The 20047-nt window shown below is 59.5% G+C and overlaps 1 protein-coding gene across 2 annotated transcripts in view; it reads right to left on the bottom strand.

Moving 5' to 3' along the window:
- Window positions 1–20047, bottom strand: part of UNC5A (unc-5 netrin receptor A) — a 64426-nt gene that overhangs the window by 1195 nt on the left and 43184 nt on the right. Inside the window, exons 2-15 of one of the 2 annotated variants that reach the window (XM_042250347.2) lie at window positions 14439–14672; window positions 8637–8780; window positions 8284–8387; window positions 7944–8124; window positions 7132–7299; window positions 6385–6549; window positions 5135–5323; window positions 4719–5021; window positions 2340–2427; window positions 1963–2131; window positions 1465–1698; window positions 1229–1378; window positions 982–1146; window positions 218–396 (exon numbers count right to left, since the gene is read on the bottom strand). In XM_042250347.2, coding sequence (XP_042106281.1) covers window positions 218–396; window positions 982–1146; window positions 1229–1378; window positions 1465–1698; window positions 1963–2131; window positions 2340–2427; window positions 4719–5021; window positions 5135–5323; window positions 6385–6549; window positions 7132–7299; window positions 7944–8124; window positions 8284–8387; window positions 8637–8780; window positions 14439–14672 — 2473 coding nt within the window. The remainder of the gene's footprint in view (window positions 1–217; window positions 397–981; window positions 1147–1228; window positions 1379–1464; window positions 1699–1962; window positions 2132–2339; window positions 2428–4718; window positions 5022–5134; window positions 5324–6384; window positions 6550–7131; window positions 7300–7943; window positions 8125–8283; window positions 8388–8636; window positions 8781–14438; window positions 14673–20047) is intronic. The other variant, XM_042250348.2, reaches the window with a different exon arrangement.

Here is a 20047-nt window from a genome sequence, read left to right as displayed (position 1 = left end):
CAGCAGCCTGGCCTCACCAGGGGCTGCCGCCTCCGCCCTCCTAGACCACCTGAGGACAGGGCCTCCCTTTGGTCAGCCAAGGGGAAGCCTCACCTGCTGGGGCTGGACCACAGGCCCCACCATGCGTCTTGTCCACCCACCCCTGCTGCCCCACATCCCCGCCCAAGCTGGGCTGCAGGTGGCCTTCATATCCCCTCCCTGCCCACCTGCCACCCACCTGTCCAGGTGGAGTTTCTGGGCCAGAGTCCGCCAGTCGGCACCCCGACTGCAGGGTGGGTCCAGGCTGGTAATGATCTTCTGCCGAATGAGGAAGGGGATCTTGAAGGCACTGGGGCCCACTAGGGCTGGGACCCCCCCTTCACTCTCCAGGACCAGCAGCTCAGAGAATCTCGTGTCCTGGGAATAGGGAAGGATGGAGGTACCTGTTACAACTTGTCCAGGCCAGCCCACGTGCTGGGTGGTGGACGCTTGGACCATCCCAGGGCACACATGGGTACCCACCATGGGCCAGGTTCCTGCTCCCTGGAGTGTGGGGGTGCAGCGACCTGCCCATAGTCACACAGCCAGTGAGGGGAGGAGCCTCTGACCCCATTCTCCTTCCCCCTCCACCCCTCGCTGGTCACCCCTGCCAGCCTCTGCTGACCCCTGCTCTCCTCGCTCTGCCTCTCCCCTCCACACTGCTTCCTAACGGTTGGCTCGTCTACCTCGCACTCATCCTTCTGAGCCCCGAACAAGCCCCTCCTCTCACGGAAGTCCTCCAGGGCCCCCAGACCAGCTCTGTCTCCCACTCCCGTCCTGTGGCTCCCCTACCCTCTCCACCCCGTCCCCAAGCCCCACAGTCTCTGGCTACCTCTGTCTACATGGGCATCTACACCTCCCTCCTCGGGACACTTGGAGGAAGCTGCCACGTGGTTTCTAGGAGGTGGGCTTGGGGGGCCGGGTAGGCCCAGAGTGGGGAGCAGGTTATGCGGTGCGGCCCACCTTGGTGATGTTGAAGTTGACGTTGAAGCTCTGCCCGTCACCCTCCACCTGCCACACCCACACCTTGCAGGCCAGGTCGCTGGTGCTGGGGCTGACGCGCTCCAGCGTGAAAGTGCAGTGCAGGTGCTGCTGTGTGCCATTCCAGATGTGATAAAAGGGAATCTCCTGGGGGCAGGGGGTTACGAAGAGGCGGCGTCAGGGGGACGGGCTTGGGGAGCCCAGCTCCAAGCACCCCGAGCATCCTCACCTGGTAGCTGACGAGCAGCTTGCTCTTCCACAGGGAGCTGGGCACATCGTGGATGGACAAGCGCAGGTTGTGGTAGCTATCCTTGAAGTGCAGGACGCGGGGCTCCTGGATCAGCTGTCCTCCCAGCTGTTTCTCCAGCTGTACCACCTCCTGCAGTGCCCTGGGTGTCAGTCAAGCCCGCAGGGGCGCCCTCTCTACTGCCCCCCTCCCAGGGCCAGGGGTGGTGTGGCAGGTACCTTGAGTGCGTCGTGGGTGTCGTGCAGGCAGTAGACTCGGATGTTGTACTCGAGGGAGGTGCATGCCACTGGGGCGAACAGGAGCAGCTTGAGGCGCTTGGCGGCAGCCACGCTGAGGGCCTCTCCCACCAGGGCGAAGCGGCCCAGCTGCTCTGTGAAGACGTAGCAGGCGCCGGCCTCTAGCTGGCAGTAGTAGAGGTGACAGGGCGCCTCCTCCCCCAGGTGCAGCACGTCCTGTGGGCAGGGCCCGACGGGTCAGCTGGCGGCCAGCTGCAGCTCTGAGGGCCTGACGGGCCAGCTGGAGGCCAGCTGCAGTTCTGAGGGCCCGATGGGCCAGCTGGCGGCCAGCTGCAGTTCTGAGGGCCCAACGGGTCAGCTGGCGGCCAGCTGCCTCTCTAAGGAATGGCCAGAGACTGGGGAGGGTGCAGGGCCCGGGGGCCAGGCAGGAAGGCAGACCCCACTCTGAGCCTGGGGGGACAGGGGAGGCTTCGGGCTCACCTCCCAGCTGCCTTCGCAGGACTGCTTTTTGAGGCGCAGGCTCCAACTCTCGGGGCTGGGCTCCCCACAATGGTCCATGGTGAGGATGACGGGCCGCGTGAGCAGGACTCCGGGGGGCCCACAGCTAACGATGGGACTCAGCAGGGTCTGACAGCCAGCTAGGGGCAACCTCAAGTGGGGAAATATGGGTGGGAAGGGAAAGGTGTCAGGGGGACAATCTTGGGAGCCTGGGGAGATGGCTGAGGAATTGAGTGGCACTTAGGGATGCTCCCTCCCTTCCCCTGCCCTCCCTTGGGCCAGGCCAGAGCAGACCCCACCTTAGGTGGGGGAGAGGGCAAGGACCCCCCCAGCCCCACCAGCAGGGCCCATGCCCACACCTCACGTCTTCTGGCTTGTGCAGTGTGAGGTAGATCTCGTAGATCTTTCCTCGGGGTATGGCGTCCGGGGGGATGAGGAGGCTGATGCCTGTGACCGGGGGGGGGGGGGGGAGGCGGAGCTGGAGCTTATTAGGGCTGCAGAGCCACCAAACACCCCACTCTGCCAGCCCCGCCCTGAGCCTCCCTCCGAGGACTAACTGGTGCCAGCCTGGCCTGGGAACAGAGGTGCCACTGGGACTGCCAGGCTGGCCAGTGGGCACAAAGCTGAGGGAACTCATGTGGGCAATGCATGCCTAGTTAGCCTGGGTACAGAAACTTCTAGATGCTGTACCTCCCTCCCTCATCACCCACTTAAAACCTGCCCCGCCTCCAGGATAAGTCCAGCTCCTGATAGTTAAGGCCCTTGGCCCTGGGCCTGGCCTGCCCTGCACACTTGCTGTTCTGAAGTCACCCCCTAGCTATGCCTCTGGGTGCTCTGTCATCCTGGTCTCCCCGAGCTCCTCTCCTCCCCCTCAGCTCAGCCACTTCTGGGCAGGTACCTCAGCTCTGTTGCTCTGTGCTGGGCAGGGCCCCCTGCAGGTGGGGCTGGGCCCTTTCACAACCCTGCCAGCTTTGGCAGCCCTCCCTAGTTTGGATGCCATTGCACGTGGGTCCTGCCTGGCTGATTCACCTTTGTCCCAGTGTCTAAAGGGGCAGCATCTGAAAGCATCTGCTGGGGCCCGGGAGGGAGAGTGAAGCCAGAAGTGGCGGAGCTGTGGCTCCTGCCCTCTCCACGCCCCTGTGCTGCCTCCTGGTGCAGCTGCCAGGGTGGTGACCGACAGTCTGAGTGACCGTGTGTGAGTGCTCTGGGGCGGGGTATGCTCAGTCAGGTACTTAGTCAGCGAATGCAGACGCTGAGGGGAAACCATGAGCCCTGCTCTCATGGAGCGCTCAGCCCGCAGGGAAACAGGTAAGTGCACGGCAGCAAAGGGTGCTGGGTGTTGGGTGAGAGCAGGGAGGCGCACAGCACCCCCGGCCACCACCCTGCTGGGAAGTGAGGGGCAGATGGTCACTGAGCACCCACTGGGTGCCTCACCTTTTCTAAGATCTTGACAAGGACGATCTCCTAGCAGCCCCCCTGAAGGAGACCATGAAGCAGAGAGAGAGAGGGAGAGCTGCCAGACCAGAAGGGGAAGTAGCAGTTAGGCCAGTGGATGGGGGCAGAGAGGCCATGTGTGCGAAGGGCAGCCCAGTGTTATTTGGGTTCAGGAAAGCACAACGAGGCTACCAAGTGCAGGAGAAGCATGTGGGGGAGGGAAGGCCACAGGGGATGAGTCCTTGTGGTTCTGTCATGCAGGCTTTGAGGGGGAAAGTAGAAACTCAAGAAAGAGACATGGTCAAGTCTGGCTCCGCTGTGAACCAGACGAGAGGCAGGTGTGGTGGCCTAGGCCAGGAGAGGCCACAGGAAACACAAGCAGGAGGAGGCAGGCACAGTGGAGAAGAAAGAAGGATGCGATCGGTGCATGAATGAAGCTGGGGTGGAGGTGAAGGGGGAAAAGTGAAGAAGAGCAGCAGGCAAGGTGACTTCCAGTTTCTCTCGAGCAACTCGACTGCGCTGTCCCTGAGGTAGGGAACACAGGGAGGGAGGAGGTTCTGGGGGAGGGTGGGAGACGGTGCTGTTTTAGGCACGAGGAACCTGAGGTGCTGTGAGACATACATATGGAGCTGCCCAGGAGGCAGCTGGGTGTGCGATTCCGTCACCCAGGAGAACCGCGGCTGGGGATGGACGAGTGGGAGTGATCTACACAGACACGGCGACTGAGGCCGTGGAGAGGGTGAGATCCGCAGAGAGGGCCCCGGGAGGGGCCTCTGAGAAACACCTGCGTTTAGGGAGCAGGCTCCAGAAGTAGCTGGAGGGGGACGAGGAGGTCTGGGCCATGCAGGATCATTGAAACTGAGGGAATAGAGGATGTCAGGGTGGGAGCAGGCAGTCACACCAGGCACCGTGGCTCTTTCTCAGATGTCCTAAGGGTTTCCATGAGGTGCTGGATGGAAAAGCCCCTGTCCGGATGTTTTTCCTCTGCTCTCTCTCCACTAGTTCCCCCCAGCTCCCTGGGGCCTGGGGCCCAGCACACATAGGCTGGCGAGCTGTGCAGATGAATGGGCAGTAGTCCTGTGTCCTTGGGCAACAGAAGGGAGACAGCTCTGGCCTCCATCTCAGTGCCAGTCCCAGAGACTGAATCCTCTCCAGTACTCTGTCCTCTTTCCTTGCTGGGCTGGCCCAGCTCTCAGGGTGAGGCTGAGAGGCACTGAGGAGGCTGTCCCACCCTCCTCCAGGAGGGACTCATGTTAGTCTTGCCTCCTAGAGCTCCCTGGGGGCAACCCAGGGGTGTTACCCACCTGTATTAGGGATCATCAGCCGGCCCCCGAGGAAGTTGAAGGTCCCATAGGCCATGTTGCTGGTGCCGCGGGGCAGGGAGCGGAAGTAGTTTTGGGTGGAGAGGCGGGAGACGAAGTCCTCCGCCTCCGAAGTGGGCGAGCTGTGGTGCAGCGTGTGGCGGCCGCTGCCCAGTGGGCTGAGCAGGTGCCCGTTGGTGAGCTGGAACTTGGGGCTGGGCCCATCTTGCCGGGGACACAGACTGCCCTGGTAGGTGGTGGTGGTGGTGCTGAGGTCTGGCTGGATGGTGAGCAGATGGGGACTGTCTGCAAGGATCAAGATGGACTCAGAATGGCACAGGGGCTGGCGGGGCAGCCTTGTGTGGGTGACTCTTGGCGTGGAGGCCCCGGCACGAGTGCGGGGGGCAGGGGCACCTCACCTGCTTTGCTGGGCTTGATGCTGACGGGCTGGAAGCCTGAGGTGAGGATGGACGAGTCGGCCACGTCCGAGTCCAGTCCCTCCTTCTTGCGGCAGTACACAAGAATGAGGACGAGCAGCAGCAAGAGGAGGCACACGGCCACGGCTATGAGGCCCACATAGAGGGCCACGTCCTCTGGGCCAGAAGCAGCTGTGGGAGAGAGTACAGCCTTGAGAGGGGTAGGGTCAGGAGGCCAGGAAGGAGAGGTGAGCAGTCTACACAGCAGGGGGATGGGGCCTCCGCTCCTTGGGCATCAGCACCAGGGGGTGGCGGGATGCTGGCGGCAGCGGCATGAAATGTCAGCACGCGTGCATTCCAGTCCTGCACCCGCCACCGCCTTGCTGTGTCACTCCGGGCAGACGGCATGCCTCACCAGCTCAATTCATGCTGAAGTTGCTGCTGACGAGAATGGAGGTGGGGAAGAGCCACTTCCCTGGGTGGCCTGGAGCCCTGCTAAACCGGCTTTTCTGGGGCCATGGGGCCAGGGGCAGCTGAGACTGAGGGTGAGTGCCTAGGATCCCTAAAGCAGGGAATCTGCTTTCTGGGGCAGGGGGTGGGGGTGGGGGATTCTGCCAATCTGATTCCTGGTCAACCCCTGGACCAGGAGCAGGGATGCTGGGCTCTTCTCCTCTTCTGCCTCCCCGCCAGGCCTGGGGCAGGGCTGAGGAGAGAGTGATTGACTGCCCGGAGGAAGCGATATTGATTTTAGAAGGGTTTTGCATAATGAAAGAAATGTCCATCAGAAAGGAATTGACACAGATAATTAGGTTTTTAATTGAAAGAATGGGGGAGGGTGTGTTCTAGAGAAAAAAAAATCCAACAGAGATCTTTAATTGTTAGTTACGGCCTTGTAATTAACAGGCCTCACAAGCCTGGTGTCCCCACAGGACTTGTATGTGCACTTGGGGGACAGGGCAGAGGTAAAACTGTAGGAGAGGATGGGAAGGGGTTTGGGAGACGATCCCAGAGGCTTGGTGTGCACGGTAAAACCACCGACGTATGCAAGTCTCAGGGTAGGTGTGGGAAGTATTGGGGTGTATGTGGGCACATGTTGGGTGTGTTAGGGATGGGGGGTCCCCCAAAGGTTCTGAGCTTTGAATAGAAGGTGCAGCCTGTGGCAGGGGACTGACTCCCTGAGCCATCACTGCCCCGGGGCAGGGCAGGGCCAATCCTGGCAAACTCAAGAGGGCTCCTGGGTGGAAAGGACTCACTGTGCACACAGAGGTCGCTGGTACAATTGCGGGTATCCAGGTCAGCGCCTTGGCACTCCTCGCCTCCATTGCGGGGTGCGGGGTCTGAGCACTCACGGCTCCGCCAGTGGGTACAGTCGAGCCCACAGGCTGACCACTTGCTCCACGGGCTCCAGCTGCCATCCACTAGACATGAGACAGACACGGACAGAGAGGAGATGGCATGGTCAGCCCAGGGAGCTATAGCCCAGGCTGTCTGCCAGCGTGGTCCTGCTGGGCAGCCAGACCTGGTGCAACGCCAGGGCCAGGGCCAAGCCTGCCAGTCTGCAAGCCCTCTGGTGTCCAGTGGGCCTGGATGACGCATGCTAATGACAGGAGGCACAATGACGCTGGGCCTGCTCGGCTCTCCCCACACCAGGGGCCGTCCTGGCCCTGGGGCAGAGAGGGCCCTCAGTTGCACGATGACCCCTTGATCCCAGGCGCGGGTGGCTCTGCAGTACCAGGCTGGGCCCTGCCCCACATGGACTGTCCCTGTCCCAATGGTACCTCAGACCCTTTGACTTGGCCCCTCCACTGAGGCTGAGCCTGCACACAGACTGAGCCCTGCCTCTGATCACACTGAACCCCATCCTGGCCTTGGACTGAGCCTGGCCCTGCGTGCGGGTGGGTGGGATGGAGCCAATGGGGAGCAGGCTGGTGGGCACGATGGAGCCAGGGCACGGAGATGGCGTGGTGAAGAGCGATGCGGGAGGTGGCGGCCGCTGGTACCTGGGCACAGGGTGGCGCAGGCTGTTTTCTGGACATTCTGCCCCTCACAGAAGGCGCCCCCGTTGAGAGGCGCCGGGTTGGTGCAGCTCCGGCTCCTTTTCTGCCAGCCGCGCCCACAGCTGGCGCTGCAGACAGACCACTCAGTCCACGTCGACCACCCACCGTTCACTGGCCGGACAGAGAAGGACTGGGTCAGGGAGCGGGGGCTTCCTTGGACACACTGGCCCAGGGGCCAGAGCAGGACAGAGGGGTTGTGAGCTGAAAGTGGGCAGGCTGCAGCTGGGCTGAGAGAAAAGCCCTGGAAGGGAGGCCACGCTTCTGCCCTTCTGCCCTCTGGGGCCTGGCAACGCCTGCTCCACAGCCCCTTTCCTGGTGGGCACTGCAGGCGCTCAGAACAGCCAGCCCTAGCTGCAGCTCCCATACGCTCCTCCAACCCAAACCCCAGCCTTTTCAGGGTGACTCCAGCACCCCTCCTCCTGTCTGCTCCTGGGGGTGCCTGGGTCACTCTTCCACCCTGGGTGTGTCGCTTTTTTAGACTTCCATCTTGTCCCTTCATCTCCTCCTGCACCATGTCCCCTGACCACAGGTAAGCCAAGGGATGGTCCGACCACCAATAACACCTCTGTCCAGACAGGCCCTTCCGCTCCTCAACAGCCACAGCCAGCCCTTTCCCCATCCTCCCCCATCAGGCCACGGCCCGGTCGGCCCGGTCCTGGCTCTGCAGGGAGCCAGCCATGTGTGGTTGCCGCAAAGGCACCCCAGTGCCTCGCCTATGCCCAGAGCCCTTCCACCCCGCCAGCACCGGGGCCCACCATAGACGATGACAGCAGCGGAGGCGCTGCGGCGACGAGCCACGATGTTCTTGGCCACGCAGGTGTAGTTGGCTGTGTCGGCCAGGCGGGCCTGTCGCACCACTAGGCTGTGCTCCCGCGTGATGTACACATTGGGGTCCATGGATGGGTCCACAAGGTCCTCGTTCCGGAGCCACTCCACCTGGGGGAGGGAGCCATGCCACTGCCCCGCCTGACTGCGCTGGCCCTGCCTGGAGTGAGTGTGGCCCCGGGGTGGGGGGATCAGCCTGGAAGGCTGGGCAGGGCGGGGCTGAGACCTGGGAGCACTGCCCACCTGGAGCGGCACCGCAGCCCCTCTCACCTCGGCTGGGGGGATGCCCTCCGGTGGGCGGCAGGGCAGCACAATGCCCTGCTCCAGCGACACCTCCTTGGCCAGTGGTTCCTGCTCAAAGTTCTTCCGCAAATCTGGGGGCAGAACAGAAGCGTCTCCCTGGCTGAGTGCCGCAAGTTGGGTCAGCCTGGCTGACCCTGTCTGCTGGTCCTGCAAAGACTATGGCCCAGGCCAGGAAGAAGCGTCCAGTGCCCAGGGGGAACGTAGGGGGTGGCTGGGCGGCATCCGTAAGCACTCCCTCCAGCTGTCAAGGCAGGGCCTGAGGATTTCTTATGGGACCTCCTCCCAGGTGACACCCTGAGGCCCCTCTGCCCCGGACTCACAGGCAATGCGGATATAGGCCTTCTGACTCTTGGTGGTGCCCGAGGAGCTCCACGCCACGCACTGGCACCAGAACTCCTCCAGCCCGAACACCTTCTCCACCTGCTGCCTCGACACATTGATGCGGACCTCCATGGAGGGCAGTCCTGAGAGGGGAGGGGCGGGGAGCAAGGGCGTGTCTCGAGCATGGTCCTCTTGGGCCAGTCCCCTGCGGCGTCCTGGCACCACCACAGACACTCCCTCTGCTGAGCAGGAGAGCTGGCAGACACTGGGGGCAGTCCTCTGCCTGGAAAAGGGGCTCCAGGGGAAGTCCCTTTGTATCTCCTGAAAGTCAGGAGTGGGTACTTGGTCACCCAAGGCCTATCTCCCTGGAGTCAAAAAAAGTCAGGAAAGGGGTTTCCTGCTCTTTCAGAGATAGTCACAGAGGAACCTGGGGCAATGGAGGCTGACCTCTAAAGGACCCCAGGCAGAAGGGGAGAGGCAGATAGGCCAGCCCTGGCGGCCATTGTGGGTAAAAGCGAAAGGTAAGGAGGGATTTAGGGCTTCCCTGGTGGCTCAGATGGTGAAGGATCTGCGTGCAACGCTGCAGACCCGGGTTCGAGTCCTGGGTCAGGAAGATCCTCTGGAGAAGGAAATGGCTACCCACTCCAGTTTTCTTGCCTGGAGAATCCCATGGGCAGAGGAGCCTGCTGCTGCTAAGTTGCTTCAGTCGTGTCCCGACTGTGTGCAACCCCATAGACGGCAGCCCATCAGGCTCCCCCATCCCGGAGTGGGTTGCCATTTCCTTCTCCAATGCATGAAAGTGAAAAGTGAAAGTGAAGTCGCTCAGTCGTGTCCGATTCTTAGCGGCCCCATGGACTGCAGCCTACCAGGCTCCTCCATCCGTGGGATTTTCCAGGCAGGAGTACTGGAGTGGGGTGCCATTGCCTTCTCCACAGAGCCGCAAAGAGTCGGACTGGACTGAGTGACTAACACTTTCACTTTCACGGAGTTATCTGGCTGGCCTCCTGGGGTTAGTAGGTAGATCCTGATGTGTGATGATATAATAACAGCTATTAACAAGATAATGACAGTGATTATGTAGTATGATAATAGACCCCTGGGGCTTAGACAGTGTTTCCCGTGTGCTGGCTTATCTTCTCCAGTCAGCTCCCTTGGAGGTATTTGCTCCCATTCTGTGGATGGGGAAACAGGCTCATAGAGGCAGTGACTTGCCAGAGGCACCCAGGGCTGCCAGCTGTCTGAGTCCAGAGTTCATGGGAGTGGGGGGTTGGGGTGCTAGGGGTGCCCCTTGTACCAGGAGAAACACTGGTGATGGGGAGAGACAGCCCACAGAGAGGAAGCTGGCCTGTGAGGGTGTCTGGGACCTTCTTTATCCTGTATGGACTGGGCCCGAAGGATCACTTCTCAAGGGTGGACACAGTACCCAGCCCCCACACATCTGCCACACCCAGAACCAGGTGTGGGTTGTCTTGGGAGGGTCCAGGCCTCTGAGGACCCAGAAGGGAGGGGGGACCCCAGCCCTCCTCCGGCCCCCTGGCCCTTAGCTGAAACCAGTGTCCCCAGGAGTGAGAAAAGACTGTTTGTTTCCAATTCCTCCTCCTGACCCCAATTTCCCTCGGGTCACTGGCTTATCAGAAAGAGGGAGAGAGGCTGGTGCTTCCATTGTTAACAGAGAAATTCAATTAGGGCTGCCTTGCAGGAGGAGCAGCGGCCCAGCTGAGCAGGCAAGCCAGGAGGCTGTTTTCTGTCTTAATTTCTCTAAACGTGTCTTTCCCTGACCCTTGCCCAGAACCCGCCTCATGAGTCTGTTCAGCTCCCACAGAGGTCCCCAGATATTTCTATCACCCACCTTTGTCCCCTTGCACCGTGAGTTCTCACAGGAGATGGGGGGTCACCTCTGGCTGAGGTCACTGTCGCCGGAGATCCCTCCATTCTGGGCACTGCCTGCCCCATACTCTAAGGCGCTGAATGTGAATGTCCTTAGGGGTGGGGTGAGGGCTGAGAGGTGAGAAGGGGTCCCTCACAGGGGGTGCTATCTGAGAAGGAGCTGTGTACCTACTTGGGGGCGGAGACAGGGTCCTCCCTCTCAGCCTCTGGGGTTAGTGATGGGAGACTTGCTGAACATTCTGAACCAGGTGCTTCTCCTCTCTTGGGTGGACAGGTCTGTGGAAGGACTGCTGCGTCTCCCAGGGTGGTGGGGGGAGCTCACGCACCATCCAGGCAGCTTAGCTCAGGGAGAACAGCACTAAATTTAAAGTGCTCCTATTTCTTCCCCCCTGTCTCCTCCCTCTTCTGTCCTGCCACCTCCTCCTCTCCTTCTTGCTGCCACAAATGAGGGCCAAGTTTGTCCACGAGCTCTAGATCGAGGCAGTGCCCTTGAGCCCCACAAGCTCTGGGGGTGGGGGAGACCCAAGCCGGCTGGGCCTTGAAGTGAGGGGCTGTGCCCTCCCAGCTGCAGGTTGCCGAGCAGCCGGGCTCCCGGGAGCAGTTTCTGGGCACGGCTGTGTCTGCACCTGCCTGGTAAATGGGAGCAGATGCCAGCCTGAGGGAGGGCGGCAGGGAGGTGGGGATCCCTGCTGGCCCAGGCCCGGGAGCATGTCGGGTATGCGCAGGCATGTGAGGGCCTGGGTGTGTGGGAAGGCCCTGGTGTGTGCATGCTGAGTGTTTCTGGGAGGTGGAGGGGTAGGGGTGGGGGCCTCTGAGGCCAAGCGAGTGCGTAGGGTACCTTCTTACCAAACTGCTTTTCATAATCAGTCAGTTTGTTTAACACACAATAAATTATACTCCCAGACCAGTACTTGGTAAATTTCCAACTTTAACACAATCAGTGGGTTTGGGTTTAAGAGTTTTCAGGCTTTGATCCCTTCCCGCTGGTCCCCTGGATGAGGAATCGGGGCAAGCAAACAGGAGACCAGATACTCTCTCCTGGGTTGTCCACTCAGCCATCCCCACCCCCACACAGGGCTCCAGATTTGGGCTGACCTCTGCCTCTGTCATGCCTGCCTGACCACAGCATGCCTGGGTCAGGGTATTGGGTTTGTGTGTATCATGGGTGTCAACCACTGCCTGGGCATCCATTTGTGGGTGAGGGAAACCCATCTCTTTGCCTCAAAGCACTCAGGGGCTTTAGGTTAAGAAGTTAATAAGATCAAAAAAATTCAAATGGGCTGGCCATGGGAGGCCTGAGGTCGGAGGCTCAGAGCAGGAGGGGACCCTGGTGGCCACGGGTGGGATGTGTCTCTGTGAGCTCTGCTCTCCACCTGGCTTGAAGGGAGCAAGGCCAGCAGAGCTTGTGGGACTGGCCTGGACTGCTTTGCAGGCAAGAGCCTGGGTCTCCCCCAAGCCGTGGATACCAGACCTCATGAGGGCAGGAGACAAGGAGGGGTGTATGTGGGAAGCCTGGAAGAGCAGGTTGTGAGCAGTTGGGGGCTGGCCTGGAGACTTCCCAAGAGGTTCCAGAACAGGCCCTCAAGGCTGCAGGGAGACAGGCTATAGTGATTTCCTCTTCCTCACCTGTTCCTTCCCTGGGGGACCTACCTCAGCAGCAAGAGGACTCTTGATGCTGCAAAGTGAGGCTGGGCCCTGGGCATGGGGCAGGAAGACAGGGAAGACCAGGAGCTGGGCTCCAATTTGGTATGAGAAATCTCACAGCTGCCCGCAGCAACCTGCCAGGAGCCCCTCCTCATCCCCATTTTATAGATAAGGAAACTGAGGCCCATTGAGGAAGGGGACCAACCTGCCAGAGAGGCCACGGACCCTATCCATTCCCCTCCCGAGGGTGGGAAGCAGAAATGGATCACTGGCACCAAGAGACTTGTGGGCTGAATTCCTAGCACCTCACCCAGACCTGGCACATGGCAGGTGCTCCGTTGACACCTGAGGACTGCAAGAAGGCTGCTGCCAGCAGCAGGGGTGTGTAAGGCCAGGACAAGGTAGGCTCAAGGACTTGGCTGGGGGTTCATGCTGAGGACCCCGCTGACCCTGCTAGGTTAGGATGGCATGTGACCCCTATGGACCAAAAGACCTGTTTGGAGCCCTGGATGAGTCAGAGCATCTGTAACACGACAGACTGGCTCTGAGGACTAAATCACACACTGCCCAGACTCAGGGCTTGCCTGCTCACACCTGCATTCTTGTGCAAGCTTCTGTGTTCACCAGGGCAGGGCCCCGTCCCCTGGCCTCCCTCTGCCCAACCCTACCTCCCACAGCGCAATGTAGCTGCAGCTTCCTTGTCCCACTGACCACCCCCTCCACCCCCACTTCTGCTGCCCCAGGCCTGGGCCTCTGGCCAGCCTGCTGTGCCCTGCATTTGTCCTTTGACCTGCTAGGCATTCCAGGTGGTTTTAAGACTGGGGATGGAAGGCAGCCCTCATTCCGGAATTCCTTCCTGGGCTGCCCAGTTTCTTCTGCCTGGAGCATGGGCCACCGCTCTGGGCCTTGGTCTCCTACCAGCTCTTGGCATCACTGTGAGTTGTTCTGGGTGCTCTCTGCTGGCCCTATGACTCAGACCTCACTCAAGTGGCCACACCCAGCACAGGGTCTGTGTGCTGTGTGTCTCAGGCTGGCTGAGCCTAGGTGGGAAGGGGCTCCCGGCTTAACCTGAGGACTCAGCCTGTGTGTGGGGCTCCATGGAGCATCATGGCAAAGTGAAGTCGCTCAGTTGTGTCCAGCTCTTTGCAACTCCATAGACTATAGCCCGCCAGGCTCCTCTGTCCATGGAATTCTCCAGGCAAGAATACTGGAGTGGGTAGCTGTTCCCTCCTCTAGGGGATCTTCTGGACCCAGAGATCAAACCCAGGTCTCCTGCCTTGCAGGCAGATTCTTTACTGTCTGAGCCACCAGGGAAGGGGGCCAGAAATGAGCTTAACTGGGGTCCAGTTAGTGAGGAGGAGAGGCTGTTGTCGGCTCCACTGGGCCTGTTCTCGCGGAGCACAGGTTCCCAAACAATGGCTCTCTGCCCCCATCCCCAGGGCTGGAGGAGGGAAATGAAGGGGCCCAAAGAAGGAGCACTTCTTGGGTCTGCCTCTCCTGTCAGCCCTCACATGGGCCCCGAGTGTGAAACCCCACAGCGCTGTGACCTCACTCCAGAGCTGAATGGGTGAGGTTCCTGGGTGGCCCCAGTGCCCCCGGCATCCACTCCACCCCCTTCCCCCTGAGCCCTGATCCACCTATCTGCCTTCAGGCCTTTGTTGGCGCTGTATCCTTTCCTGGGTCGCCTGGGACACCCATCCCCTCTTCTTGCCCAGACCAGGGTTACACGTTCCTGCCCTGAAGAGCCCACCCCGGCAGCACCAGCTCCCAGGACTGACGGCGAGGTCACTGTGCCGCCCACCCTCTCTGTGGGGTTGTATCTCCAGCTGGGGAGGGGTTGCTCAGGGAGCGAGTGCACCAACAAACCATCCGGGAATTGAGGTCTGTGAGCTCTTCTGTCATCTGGGACCCACTCTTTCCAAACCTTTCTCTGCTGGCACCACTCACCAGGCAACCAGCCCCTCAGATGGAGTGGCCAGGACCTGCCCCACCATCCGCAGAGCTCCCTGGGATATTTTGGTGGTGAGGCTTCCTTTTTACTCCCCCACCAAGTGATGAAGAATGGTGAAGGTAGGCCTCCCAGAGATGACTTTGGTGTGTACACAGGGGGTCCTGCCCACACAGAGCTGGTTAGTTTCACCCTGGCCTCTGCTCTCGAGTGGGCAGCAGGGCCCCCTCTCTGAGCCTCCACTGCCTCGGGGGCTGAGACGCCCCCCACAAGTCCCCTCCCCCCACCACGTCCCTCTTCCCTCGCCCCTTCCTGGCCTTACCACTGCTCCCGTCCGTGCTGCGCTCAATCACGTGGTCCACCTGGCGCACCCACTCCCCGTTGCACTTGAAGAAGATCTGTGTGGCGGGTGTGGCCTTGCACACCAGCAGCACCGGCTTGTTCTTGACTATGTACACGTCCTCGGGCTCCACCAGGAAGTGGGGAAGCAGGTCTGGGTTGGAGCCAGGCACCGGGTTGGGCACCGGGTTGGCCACCGTGGCACTCTGCTGGGCACCTGTGGTAGGAGCAAACAGGGCCGGTGAGTCAGGGGGTGGGCTCTGCTGGACTTGGTGCCACCTGCCTGCTCAGGGGCCAGGGCCAGGCCATGAGGAGACACCTGTGGGGCCAGGCTCTGCTGCTTCCAGTCCAGTGACCTGGGCTGCTTAAGTGGGCCCTCGCAACCCTCAGGGTAGAACGGGAGGAGCAGCAGCCCTCCCCACCTCTCCAACCCACACACCCCCACCCCCGACTTATGAAGACCTGTGGAGACCTGAAATGAGACAAAGGCAAACGTGCCAGCCTGTGGTGATTGTCAGGGCTCATTACTCCCCTGGTGGAGGTTCAGGGATGTGGGGAGGTGCCAGGGGAGAGCTGGAGGAGGCAGAGGGCCCCGGCAGCCAGGGGCTAGGGGTCTCAGGAGTCCCTTTCTCTGGTGCCGGGCTGCCTGGGGGGCTGCTTCTGGCTTGCTCCCCATTCTTGGCCCCTGCACTTAGTAGGAGCTGAGAAAATAGCACGTGAATGAACCTGTGACAGGTTCGGATGTGAAGGGGTGCTCGTGGCAGTGTGACAGGTGAGGCCACTGTAGTGGGGAGGGGCGAGTCGGGGTGAGCCTGGGCTGCTGGGTGGGTGGGTCTCAGGCAGGGTGGAAGCCAGGAAGGCGAGTCTGGGAGCCTGAGCCTAAAATCTCACTCTTTAAGGAGAACTGAACATGAGTTTCCTTCTAATTTTAACTGAAAACCACAGCTATCCCACAAGTCATTTGTTGCTAATTACACAGGTAATTGGCTCTGAGGCTTTGGTGGAAGTAAAACCCTCAGCAGTCTGCTCCTCCAACAGGACCCGGAGAGGGTGGGGAGGGGTCGGGGGCAGAGTAGCCTCAGCCTCCACACCCACCAGACAGGTCCCCTGACAGCCGGGCCTCTCTCTCAGGGCTGCATTCACTTCCCCCAGCACACACTCCCAACCAACAGGGGCCTCTGGGCATATGGAAGGAAATGCTTGGACTTCAGAGACCCTGCTAGGATGACCTTGGGTGAGTTACCCCTTCTGTGGAGGTCCTGACTGCAGGTCTGGAAGTGCCTCCCGCAGTGGCTTCCCAGCTACACTACCCTCCTCACCTGCAGCCCAAAATCCGTGGAGTGCTTCTAATGGGTGGCCTGGGTCTTTGGGCCCAGGGGGCATCCACACTGCTTTTTCTCTCTTGCTGGTGCAGGGAACTTCTCTTTCCAAGCAGGGACTTCCCTCCACTCAAGACTGTGATGTTGGGGAGGGGATCTGTGCCTGGTCTGTAGGTGCCAAGCGGGTGAGCTGGGAAAGTCTGCAGAGGCTGAGAAAACTGCTGTGACTGCAGGTAACCCCCACTCCCCCAACCCCAGGCTGTTTCTCTGCCTGCAAACTGGTGGGGGGGCGCGGTGTGTGTTAGTCACTCAGCCATGTCCGACTCTGCGACCCCACAGACTATAGCCCACCAGACTCCTTTGTCCATGGGATTCTCCCGGCAAGAACACTGGAATGGGTTGCCATGCCTTCCTCTAGGGGATCTTCCCGACCCAGGGCTCAAACCTGGATCTCTTGCACTGCTGACTGTTTACTGTTTGAGCCACCAGCAAAGCAGGGAATGGTACCCAATTCTTTGGGCTCTCGTGAGGGGGAAAAGGACAAAGGCACAGTGCTCAGTTGATGTCAGTTGCTATCTGCACCCAGAGCTTTTACCTGACAGTGGCAAAGGGCTCCAGCTCCCTCCCAGCAATCTCTTCAGGGATGAGGGCTGACGAGGAAACTGAGGCACAGAGCTTGCCCCCAGTGTCTGCAGCAGTGGGCTCATCCACGTCTATCCCCAGCCTGTCCCCACGCCTCCGTGCACTTTGTGCTACACTGCAATGAAAGCTAAGCTGCCTGGAACCATGCTTGCAGTTGGGAAGACAAGCTCCTCTGGTCCCGCCCCACCCACTCCTGAAAAACCTCCATAGGGCTTGGCCAGTCTGCAGGTGTGTTTTAGGGTGAGGAAGGAGGGGCATGCTGGCAAATGGGAGGAGCCCTCCAGATACTTTACAGATGTGGAGTCTGAGGCCTGAGGGAGAAGACACTTACCCTGTCCCCCAGCTTCAGCCTTGGGCTCTGGGGGGCCACATGCTGACCCTTTGATGTGACATTCACTTGTCACTCAGCAGCCCTGACCCAAGCAGCAGGCTCAGCCAGGGTGAGGCTGAGTTGCGCTCTGGCTTCCCAAGGTCTGGAGGGTGAATAGGAGGAGGGACTCCCAAGGAGGGGCACTGTGGGTCAGGAGCCTCTCTAGATGCCTACTGGGGAAGCCAGAGCGTCTCTGCAGACCCCCAGGCCACACAGAGCAGAGTCCATGGAGGTGGGGGCAAGCACCACAGGCTCCAGAAGAGACCTGAGCAGCAGATTCCGGGCCTGTCCATGCCCCGCCTTGCACAGGCTCGATGTGATGGCCCAGTGCTGCCTACTGGCTCGGGGCTGGGTGGGCAGGGGTCCTGGCTGGGGAAGGCGTGTGGCCCCCCAGCTTCCCTATCGATCACCGCACCAAGCACTGCTCACGTCAGCCGCCCGCTGAACCCAGCACAATCCCTCATGTCTGCATTTAACTGCTAATGAAAAGTAAATGTACTGTGACCAGTAAGGGACATAGCTCACCTCTCCTGGGCCTCCGCCACGCCACGTGGGCACGGCCTCCCCTCCCCGCCCCCCGGTGGGGCATTTATTGGGTGGACCCAGGGGCCCCCTCTAGGCTGCATTATGCCCTCTGGCAAGGACACTGTAAGGCCATGGGTGGGGGTAAATTCAGCCCCTCTTGGGGCTGCTGGAAGCTTCCTGGGTGGTCAGAGCTGGTTTCCCCTCTGTCTGGCCCCAGAGTGCACTACATGACCTCCACCCTTGTGGTCAGCACTTGTGATCTGCCTTCCCCACTCACCGTCCCAGTTAGGTCTCTCTCCTGGACTAAAGCCCAGTAAGAGCCTTGGGTCTCTCCCTCTCCACATTGCAGGCTGCCAGCACGAGTGATCTTTGCCTTTGACGTGAAACCCTGTATTTGCTCAGGGTCATATGCTATATGATGCCTTCAAAAGGACATGACTTCATGTGCCAGCCTGGGTGGGAGCAGAATTCGGGGGAGAATGACTACATGTATGGCTGAGTCCCTTCACTGTTCACCTGAAACCATCACAACATTGTTAACTGGCTATACCCCAATACAAAATGTATGTTTTGGTGTTAAAAAATAAACAAACAAAAAAAAGGCATGACTCCCCTCCCTACTGCAGCCTTCCTCCTCTGCTGGCACTCTCCTACCTTTTCCTCAGGGCCAATTCTATCCACTTCTGCAAGAGGACTCCCCCACCTGGCCGATTTCCCCCCTTCGCCTCTAGGACCCATCCTCACTGCAGCTGTTATCACAGGAGAAGCAAGCGTGTGGCCAAGGTCTCTGTCCCTACTCCCAGCCTGTCCTTCCTTGGTCCCTGATGCCCAGCTCAGGCTGCCTAGTGCTGGGGAGGGCAAGTGGGGATTAGGATTTGGGTACCCACTCCTGCTCCCTTCTGGCTGTGAGGTGATGAGCATGGGAGGAAGGCTTTCCCAATGCAGATGCTGGAGCTGTGGGACCGCAGGCAGGGGCAGGGCCCGCCAGCCTCACCCCCCAGCTCTCCAGAAGCTCCGCCTGCCACACCCTGGCCAGGCCTCTCCTATTTGCCCAACCACCCTCTCAGAGTTCAGTTGGAAGACTTCTTTCACTTACTAGTGGATCCCTGATGGGCTCTTGGTTACTGAGAACTGCAGATGGGGCTTTACCGATGCTCGGGGCTTGAAGTGGGAACCCCGCTTCCAGTGAGCCCTGGGGCTGGCCGGCTGGCCCCCATGCATCTCAGGAGGGCTACCTGTCATTGGCCCAGGCAAGACCTGGGCTCCTGTCTGAGCAAGTTCACGGTCCAGTGGAGGAGGCAGCATGCCCAGTCCTGAATGTGGCACATACCCTGGAGAGAGGCTCAGGGGACAGTGTGGGCACAGGAGCAAGTCGATGAAGAGTATGGAGCCAAGAAGGCATCCTGGAGGAGGTGGCTTGTTGGCTGAGACTTGATGTCTGGGTGGGGGAGTTTCCTTTGGACCTCACAGGGCCGGCCCACTAGAGCCCATTCCACTGAAGGCCTCCCCATCCAACCCTCCACAGCCATCCTGCTTCCCTCCACACACTCCTCACGGGGAAGTCTCTGCATTGCCCTGCACACAACACCCCAGAGGCTTCCCACTGCCCTCCCAACAAAGTCCAAGGACATACGCCCGTCCCCTCTGACTCACCTCCTACGAGTCTTCCCTGCACCCCCTCTGCTCTGGCCGTGCTGCCCAGCTCCTGGTCCTCACACAAGCCCAGCTGTGTCCTGCCTGACAGTTTCTGCTGTCTCCTTCTTCTAAAATCCTTCTCCTCCTGGCCTGGGCACTCTGGGCTCTGCTCAGACCTTCACAGAGGAACTGCCCCAAGTCCCTTGTAGCCCTTACACCCACACTTTCTGAATTAGCACCCCTATAACCTGCTTTTTTGGGATTGTCTTGATCACTGCCTACAGTGTTACAAACTTCCATCCACAGTTCTTCAGGCACTCTGTTTACCAGATCTAATCCCATTAATCTATTCATCACCTCCACTGTATAATCATAAGGGATTTGATTTAAGTTGTACCTGAATGGCCAAGTGGATAGCCCTACTTTCTTCAATTTAAGTCTGAATTTTACAAAAAGGAGCTCATGATCTGAGCCACAGTCAGCCCCAGGTCTTGTTTTTGCTGACTATATAGAATTTCTCCATCTTTGGCTGCAAAGAACATAGTCAGTCTGATTTTGGTACTGACCATCTGGTGATGTCCATGTGTAGAGTCATCTCTTGGGTTGTTGGAAAAGAGTGTTTGCTATGACAAATGTGTTCTTTTAACATTGTATAGGAGGCAGTAACCAAAAACATCCCAAAGAAAACAAAATGCAAGAAGGTAAAGTGGTGTCTCAGAAAGTTTTATAAATAGGTGAGGAAAGAAGAGAAGTGAAAGGCAAGGGAGAAAGGGGAAGATATACCCATCTGAATGCAGAGTTCCAAAGAATAGCAAGGAGAGATAAGAAGGCCTCTCACATGAACAATGCAAAGAAATAGAGGAAAACAACAGAATGGGAAAGACTAGAGAGCTCTTTAAGAAAACTGGAGTTATCAAGGGAACATTTCACGCAAAGATGGGCATGATAAAGGACAAAAACAGTGAAGACCTAAAAAAAGCAGAAGAGATTAACAAGAGGTGACAAGAATACACAGAAGAACTATATCAGGAAAAGGTCTTAAAGACCTCATATCCACGATGGTGTGGTCATTCACCCAGAGCCAGACATCCTGGAGTGTGA

The sequence above is a fragment of the Ovis aries genome, chromosome 5, assembly GCF_016772045.2.
Source record: "Ovis aries strain OAR_USU_Benz2616 breed Rambouillet chromosome 5, ARS-UI_Ramb_v3.0, whole genome shotgun sequence".
Lineage (NCBI taxonomy): Eukaryota > Metazoa > Chordata > Mammalia > Artiodactyla > Bovidae > Ovis > Ovis aries.
Note: the sequence above shows the minus strand (reverse complement) of the source record. Positions and strands in the feature narration are given on the sequence as shown.